Here is a 9,410-nt window from a genome sequence, read left to right as displayed (position 1 = left end):
GAATAACACAGAAGACAGCTGAAGAAGCAGGAGACTGACCCCACAGGGAGGTGTCCCTTTGAATCTAGGATGGGTAGTTATGAGTTACGATTCTTTCTCAGCTGTGTGTTCCCAGAGGGCACGGGGTCTGGCAAAAATGTGCTGGTGTCAAGGCAGGTGGCTAAGTGTGTGCCCTTCCTGAGTTCAAGAAAAAGGGGATAAAAAGGATCAATTCACCTGTGATTTTCAAAGCTTGGGCATGTCGCAAAGGAGATTCTAAATTTGATTTCTAATGCCAGACAGAACAAAAGATTGCAAATATGTTTTTGTGGTATGTTTCAGATTCTCAAGAAGGACAGGACAGCATAGGTTGTCGGTTTGTCTTTTGAGAGGGCAATGGAGATTTATCTTAAAGTATGTCATGATGTGTGTGTGCGTGTGAGATTGTGTACCTGCACTCACGTATGGGGGGAGAAAAGAGGAGGGAGGAGCCGGCGGCAGAGAGACAGAGAGAGAGACAGAAACTGAGAAAACAGAAAAATAAGTGTGTATGAAATTTAGTGCTCTCCCTAAACTGTGAACTTGTGTCCTCAAAATTTTCTTATCAGGCTTCTTTCAAGTTAGCATTTTAAAAAGCTTCTTTCTTTTTCTTGTTAAAATAGTCATCTCATTTTAGTTGAACAGCTTGTAGGACCATTTATTCTTAAGACTCACGTCATAGAAAAGTTATTTTCCTTAGTCTTCTCTCTTCAGTTACCAAATATTTTAGCTCACAATTGACGTCACTGCTATCATTATTATTAACTGCTTGTGTGTGTTATTTAAAGTGATAACTACTTATACGGCAACTGCCTTATTTTTAAAAAATTTTGAATACAGGAGAAAATCCTACTTTCCCTTCTCTTGTGTTAATGGAAGAATATTTTCAATTATGCTTTGCCTTATCTGTTCACTTTGAGTATTTCAGACAGAAAGTTGGCTAAGGACCCTCCCTGTGATTTGTGGTTATGGTTCTATTTCTCCACGTTGGGCAGGCTTTTATTGAAACACATACAGTTTTCGGTTAATATTGGTGGGCAGCAATGACCTCCAGTGGATTTCTAGGTAAATAACAACTGCATGTTTCAGAGAATGTTAACTTCTGATATATTTGTTTCCTTCAGGACTTTTGGAGCTGGGCAGCTTATCGAATGAACTTTCCAAACTTTCTTAAATTTGTTAAGGTTTGAATGAAATTGCAAACCATCACAAGTTATCAACACTTTAACTTTCTTAAATGTATAGCCTGTAAGCTAATTTTGAAAACTGAAATGAATGTTATTCAAAATGAACATTTAAATATTCATAACTGTTTTCATGTGTAATTCACCTGCTTTTAGTTTGTGGTTAATTGAAAACTCTCAGAATTTCATATTTTAGAAAGTTAATGGCTAAATAAAACAGAGGAAAAAACTTCAGGAAATAAGCATTCTCAAAAATAAAAACTTCGGATAAGATTTATAAGAAAAAAAGTTAAGGTGCTCTAAACATCTCAGTAGTTACGTGAACCTCATGAAACAATTTTCCTATTTGTTAATATAAAATTGAAAGGAAATTTTGGTATCTGAGAGCAGAATGCTTTACTTATTTTTAAATAATAAAACATGTTTCTGGAATATCTTTTAGATTTCACGGAAGACTATTTAAAAGGCATAAAATTTAAGTTTTAATAGAGCTTCAGTGCCGTAGTATCTTCATTTTGGGCTTGTGAGGTAATAATAAACATATTATCTCCATTTTAAAACATGATATAAGTATTAACACATTTTTACTCCACTTAGTCTTTTTTCTGAAAATGAGCTAGATACAGTTACTGAGAAACTGGTTTCAGATCTTTACTGCACAATCCATAGAATTAAAAAAAAAAAAAAGAGAATATACCTTTTCTACCACAAGAGGGCAGCAAAAATGTTTTCTGTTAGAGTCTGTCACTCCAGCTGTTCTGACATATTTTGCTGTTTTTCTGAGTAGTTACCTTGACTTTCTTCTTTCTGCACTGGAGTGAAATTGAAAGAATGTGTTTTCATCCTGAAACAGGACTATTGTGAATGTGGTTTAATGAATGTTTTATGAAAAGCACGAGCCTCAAGGTGACCACAATTTTTCCTTCATGGTTTACGATAATTACAACACACCCGCTTCATAAAGCTCATGGCTTAGGCAACACTAACACAATAATTCTTAAAGACTCCAGATGGTTCACATGAGAATGTTAAAGTATCTGATATTCTATATATTTTACATCGTGGTGGAAAGGCAAAGTTCAGAAGGATCAAAACGTATATTTTTGCCATGATTATGAAAATCTCTAATTTTTCAGCAATATTGCAATAATCTTAAGTCTTCCCAGGGTAAAATAATAATTGCCATGGAAAAGCAGACAAGTACTCAAAGCTACAGCTATGGTCACCTTTTGATAAATATAATGTGAAATCATCAAGCAATAACGTTTTTAAAAAATTAGGTAATTTTATGTAAGGTTCAACCAGTCAAATGAGTATATAGAATAATTTATCATAACACCTTTATAGTCCTTTCTGTATTACAGAAATCTCTTTTAAGTAATGCAAAGAAGGTGGATGGTTTCTCTTTCGCTTTTTTTTTTTTGGTTTCTAAATATAAATTCTTCAGAAGCCAGTAGCTGGTTTCGCCCCATCAGGAGTCCAGCACATGCCTAGGCAGGCGATAATGCTCTGCTTTGGGACGGAGCTTTTTTTCCTGTGGGTTGGCATACTTCCACTTGGAAGGGGACATTTTAAGCTTTTTTCTCTTTTTATCCGTGCACCATACCTTTTCACAGTATTCTTCTACTCTCTGGAAGTTGCTATAACCAATCAGCTGCAAGAATTCCTTGTACCAGGGTTTGGTCCCATGTGGGATGCTGCTCTGAACAGGACAAGGCGTCTTGTGAGGCCCGTCCTCTTCGTAGTCTTTGGTAAACATTTCCTCCACTCTCTCCTCTTCCACAACCTCCAGGGTGATTTTACGGATTGTATGGACGAAACTGTGTTCTACTGTCTGGCAAAAATAGGTCCCAGCGTCCACTTTGCGTACCCTCAGGAAGAGTAAACCGAGGTCCATCTTAACCATTCTGTCATCTGTCTTCACCTGCAAGAACAAGAAAATCAACGGCACTGGAGTATTACCCAGGACAAAAGAACGCCAACCTATAACCCTTTCCACTACCTAGAATTTTTTCATTTTTGTTATCGTATGATGAAATCCTAAAAATCATATATATAATTATATATATTATATACCTATTATATGAGTATATTAACTATATATTATATAAATGATGTTAGTATTTTATTTATAATTCATATTTTAATATATATATTTCTTTTATATTATATTTATATTGTTATACTATATATAAATATAGTATAAATATATATGAGAAAGAGGTGATTACATCAGGTATGTGTGTGTGTGTCCTGAACTTATTTATATTGAGATCACTTCCTATCAATGACTTTGAGGTCAATTTACATCAGTATTGTTAAGAGCAAACTGAGAGAGCTTTCTCCCAGTTCAGCATAGCACTCAAAGTTTGAGTGAAATGAAGATTTGTCAAATTTAATTTCTTTTGTAATGCCAGAACAAATGCCATTTCTCACATTATTAGCTCAGGGGTTCTTATGTTTCCCAGATCATAATGCTCAATGTACCTACAAGGACCTGTGTTGAGAGAGCTGGGATACCTATACTCTCTCTCCTTACCGGAAAAAAACCCCCCAAAAAATCCATCCATTCCATTTCACTGTTTTTTGCTACGTATTTCATGACTGTTTCTTTGACCTTATCTCATGGCAGTCTCCCCCAAATCCTTCTTCTTTCTGTTCCTGCTTTCGTGCCCAACTTCATTCTGTTTCAGGACCTAGAGGGACTCCCATACGGCTGGTTCCTTCTCAGCCCGAAAGGCTGAACCAAATGTCATTTCTTCAGGCCTCCTTCACACCCAATGTCAAAGTATCTCCTTCCCTTAATACCATCATTTCACCTGTTAACCTTTGTACACCCGAGCCTGCAACATTACCTGCAAATACGTAACAACAGTCCTGTAATAAGTTTTCTTTTACCTGGTATCTTTCTCCTTTATGTCAACATATGGGCGCTATTCTACTCTTCAAAGTCCACTCCTTTTCGTCATGCTCCTGACTGAGAACTTATTCAGACTCTATTGCTCCTCTGAGCAGGTGAGCATTGCTCAAGGAACCAGATTCTGCCTTTCTGATTGTCTATCCCAAAGCAGCTTAATGTGGTGTTTCTCACTAGGGTTGGTGGAAGAGGAACACTTCTGGAGATGAATGAATTTTCTAGAAGGATTTCTTAATGTGTTTATTTTCATGATAATCAATATAAATTAATAAACTCTATTTGGGATCGTGTGGAAGATCAACCTCATTGTGAGTCTTTGTGTTTATTCTGAACCATTTTTAAAGCTTGAATACTTTCCAGCTGCTGAGAACAAAGGTAAATTTAATATGTTACTGATACATTCCAGCCATATGAAAACCAAACAACAACTCTACGTACTAATGTACGTAAAAAGTTTTGAGGTCACTTGAACAACGTGTGTGGGGAACTGCGTCATCATATGGCACAAGGTGCTGTGGACAGATGTTTTACACACACACGTACACACACGTACGTGGTAGTCTGTATTCCAAAATATGTTCGTTGAGATACCTTATTTCAGTGAAAAAAAGTCATCACATTAAATAAACATTTAAATGATGCATATATTTATTTGTAAATTTATTTTCATTCTATATTTGAATAAAAGCTATGAGCATAAAGAATGCATTTCTGGTTTCAGTCTTGTGAATATTTAACAAACATTCTAAGTGATGATGGCAGCCCAAGAAAATGTTTTACTTTTAACGGCAGGTGGTGGGGGGAACCTATACAATACTAGAATCAAACCTTCCTCCGCACAACTGCCACTGCTCTTGGCCCCTGAGCTCTCCCCTTACTTCGCACTTCCAGGTCTTATTCTGGCCTTAGTCTTTCTTTCCATTAGTTGAACTCCTTTCTGTTGTTGGGAACTCCACCCATCCATTACTTAAAAAAATTCCTTCTAGGTTTAAATTTCCCCTTCTTAAATGAATACTTTCTTTACAGCCCACAAAAATCTTTTGTTTCTTTCTGTAACTCAATAGCATTCACATCTGTAGTACATAAGTTGGTATTTTTATTCCTCTTCAAATTATTTTTCCATACAATTTTTATCTCTTGAACCATATACTAAGTTTCATAATGGCAAAGCCCTATCTCCTAATCACTCTGAATATTCCACAGTGAGTGCTCAGAACACACTGAAAAATGAGAACATACTAATTAGTTCATAGCGCACAAACATGCAAAACAATGGGGTATACCCGTAAAGATACATCCAAAAGTCATTCACTTTTTCTAGGTAAGTTCAATAATGACTTGGATAGAGAGGAAACAAGCATGATTTCAGAAGCAGTTACTAACTAATGAAAGAAGAGGTCTGTGCTCCACAGATACATAGAAAAAACAGTTCCAGGACACTGTCTTCCCCTGAAAAGAATCTGCATACAAACATCATCACGAATATGATCCTTTGATCTCTCCCTACTATACCTCCTGTGAGAGTGAATAATACATGAGAAAACACGAAAGTCACCTAGCCTAGTTTCTGGCATAGAGCAAGCAGTCTATGAAAGTGTTTTGAAATAAAGCAAAAATAGAAATAAATACAAACCTTTCATCACTGGACGAGAAGTAGTTTCTTGTTTTTTGTTTTCTGTTTAGAAGTCTGGTATAAAAAGCAGGTGTTTCTTTCATAATCAGAAACCCAAGTTTGAGAAACTGCACTGTGTATAGATAAAGTCCAGACTGGTTCAAAAATGTGGAAGCACGACAATTACAATGAGAATTGTCCTACATCATTTATTTGCATGTTATAGATAGTGCCTGTCTTGGAATTTTGGTCTCCCCTCCTGGTTACAGTGAATCATAAATTTAGGAAAAGATGTTTTAACTCTTGAGTCTGGACAGCTGTACACTATGAAGGTTAAACTGCTTTGAAAGTTAAATATATCTTCCATGGCCTATGATAAAAATATGCCTAAAAATAAAAAATGACTGAGAAATTTGGATTTTAATTCTTTCCACAATGTAATCTTTCCCCTTTTGTTAACATGGATATCTTCAACATCAAATCTTTATTACAGAATTGTTTTCATCCAGCTGTTCTGTCTGCAGGCCAGATTTCCCTGGTCAAGAAAATGGTATAGGGACTTCCCTGGTGGCGCAGTGGTTAAGAATCCTCCTGCCAATGCAGGAGACATGGGTTCGAGCCCTGGCCAGGGAAGATCCCATATGCCGTGGAGCAACTGAGCCCGTGTGCCACAACTGCTGAGCCTGCGCTCTGGAGCCCGCGAGCCACAGCTACTGAGCCCACGTGCTGCAACTGCTGAAGCCCACGCACCTAGAGCCTGTGCTCCGCAGCAGGAGAGGCCACTGCAATGAGAGGCCCGCGCACCACAATGAAGAGTGGCCCCCGCTCGCCGCAACTAGAGAAAGTCCGCGCACAGTGGCGAAGACCCAACGCAGCCAAAAAAGAAATAAATTTATATAAAAAAAAGAAGATGGTACATAATACATCACTTTATCAAATATTCTTATAGGCAATCAATAAAAACAAAATTTCTTACTGAAAATGGTATTAATATTTTTAGCTATAAAGATTGATTCAGTATGTTTCATAATGTCAAATAAAAAAAGTAATTGAACAAAGAACCCTGCACATCTGGTAGCTAGTCAGGAAGAAGCAGTGATGTCCATGTGTATCAACCATATGATACGGTTCCACACTTTTTATAGGAAATGGACAGACATAGGCCTTGAATTGGTTAGTTCAGAATATATTTAACAATGAAATCAGTTTTAGTAAAGAAATAAAGACGAACAATTTTATACGTTTGTTTATCTGGCCTTCTTTCAATAAAAAAAAATGTGTTTGACTTACAGAAAATGTATCATATATTACAGTATAAAAATAAAAATTTCCTTTTATTAAAAACACTTTCCAATGTGAACTTGCTATATGACAGAGATGATTCCCCAAGAGAGACAGGATGAATTACTTAATAGCTCATTTGGGGAAACCTACCACACTATACAGAGAGCAAGTAAAGCTGTACTTACTTCAGATTAAAGATCCAACTGGAGAAAACGTAAATCTAACACAAGAAGATGCTGAGAAGAAAGTTATCATCAATAAGAACTCTATACTGTGAAAAATGTATTCAAAATATCAACTATATCAAAGAAGTTTGGAATATTTATATTCAAGAATGGATTAATATACACAGACGATGCAAAGAATTCTTGAAAGTCAACAAAGAGAAATAAAAGATGGAATGGAAAAAGCATATAAATAGGCAATTCAGAGGAGAAACCCAAATGTTTAATAAGTATGCAAAGTTAATGTTCAACCTTACTAGTAATTTTAGGAACGCAAATTTAAACGAAATACTACATTATACCCAGAAGAAAGGCAAAAAATAGAAAATACCAAATATAGGTGAGGATATAGGGAAATGGGAACCCACATGAACTGCTTTGAGAGTGCAGATGGTGCAGAAATTCTGCAAAGCAAGCTGGCAATACTTATAGAAATGAAAGATGTTGACAGATAATAATTTAGAAATTTTCACTCAGATCTATAAGGGGTTACCTGCAGAGATGATCATTAAAGATATGGTAGTGAGGGCTTCCCTGGTGGCGCAGTGGTTGGGAGTCCACCTGCCGATGCAGGGGACACGGGTTCGTGCCCCGGTCCGGGAAGATCCCACATGCCGCGGAGCGCCTAGGCCCGTGAGCCATGGCCGCTGAGCCTGCGCGTCTGGAGCCTGTGCTCCGCAACGGGAGGGACCACAACAGTGAGAGGCCCGCGTACCACAAAAAAAAAACAAAAAACAAAAAAACGAAGATATGGTAGTGAGAATTAACAACACTCTTGGTCCACTCGTAGGGGAATGGATCAATTAGGAGCAGTGAATACACGCGATGGGATGAGCAGCCTTCAGAAACAATGAAACAGAGACACACAAAGCAACGGTGATAAACCATACAAACATAGTGCTGAGTTTTAAAAAGCAGAAGCACAATAAGGGTTATAACACAATACATTTATTTTCTCAGCTCATGTACACTAAAAATGTTACATACTTGTTCAGTATACAAATGTAGTACTGGACTTGTCCCAATCATTACAGTGGATGTACATGGGGAAGCAAGGATGAAAATGGAGAAAGGTGGTCTAGGAAAAATAAAGTCAAACAAGAGAGGACATTTGTGTGGACTGATCATGACAATGTGCCATAAACTAAGCAGTATAATTAAATTATGCAACTGAAGTAAAAAATAAGAACCAAAAAGCAAAGCAAACAAACCAACAAAAACTCCAAATGTAGGGGTGAGATGGGGAGGGTGGGAGGGAGGGAGACGCAACAGGGAAGAGATATGAGAACATATATATATGTATAACTGATTCACTTTGTTACAAAGCAGAAACTAACACACCATTGTAAACCAATTATACTCCAATAAAGATGTAAAAATAAAAAAATAAAATAAATAAAAAATAAAATAAACCCCAAATGTTCGTAGTGATCATCCTGGTTTGGAAAACAATAAACTAAATTGTCTGTAAGATCTGTTCATCCTCTAGTATACTATAATTATATACTTTTAGAAATATTGTTTGAAAATAAGCAAACAGCAGTTTAAAAGTAATGTTTTGTTGAAAATTTCTATAGATAAGAATATCAGGGGACTTCCCCGGTGGTCCAGTGGTTAAGAATCCGCCTTCCAATGCAGGGGATGTGCGTTCTATCCCTGGTCAGGGAACTAAGATCCCACATGCTGTGGGGCAACTAAGCCCACGTGCTGCAACTACTGAGCCCGTGTGCTCTAGAGCCTGCATGCCACAATTAGAGAGCCTGCGTGCCGCAACTACTGAGCCCGCGCGCTCTGGAGCCTGCAAGCCACAACTAGAAAGAAGACCACATGCCGCAACTAGAGAAGTCCGTGCACCGCAACAAAGAGCCCATGCGCCACAGCGAAGGATCCCACATGCCGCGACTAGGACCTGATGCAGCAAAATAAATAAAATAAAAAAATAAAAAAGAATATCAGGATGATCAGGATGAAGGGAATAAGAGGACAGAGGATGAAAGTAAAGATAATGTTTGAACACAAAACTGCATACCATAAGGCACTGAACAGCTACTCTAATTGGAGTATAAATTCCAAACTAAATTTCCTAGTGACCAAAGGAAAGAGGAAAGTATGATAAATTCTGAGATCCAAGTGTCTCTAAAATATACTTTTAAAGTTACTTTCTGCATTAC

The 9,410-nt window shown here is 37.2% G+C and overlaps 1 protein-coding gene across 1 annotated transcript in view; it reads right to left on the bottom strand.

Moving 5' to 3' along the window:
- Positions 1-2,507: 2,507 nt before the first annotated feature.
- SEMA3E (semaphorin 3E) overlaps positions 2,508-9,410 on the bottom strand; it is a 108,958-nt gene continuing 102,055 nt past the window's right edge. Inside the window, exon 16 of the mRNA XM_060156162.1 lies at positions 2,508-3,126. Within this exon, the coding sequence (XP_060012145.1) occupies positions 2,674-3,126 (453 nt within the window). The 3' untranslated portion in view covers positions 2,508-2,673. The remainder of the gene's footprint in view (positions 3,127-9,410) is intronic.

This window comes from Lagenorhynchus albirostris, chromosome 8 (genome assembly GCF_949774975.1).
Source record: "Lagenorhynchus albirostris chromosome 8, mLagAlb1.1, whole genome shotgun sequence".
In the NCBI taxonomy this organism is placed as follows: Eukaryota; Metazoa; Chordata; class Mammalia; order Artiodactyla; family Delphinidae; genus Lagenorhynchus; species Lagenorhynchus albirostris.
Note: the sequence above shows the minus strand (reverse complement) of the source record. Positions and strands in the feature narration are given on the sequence as shown.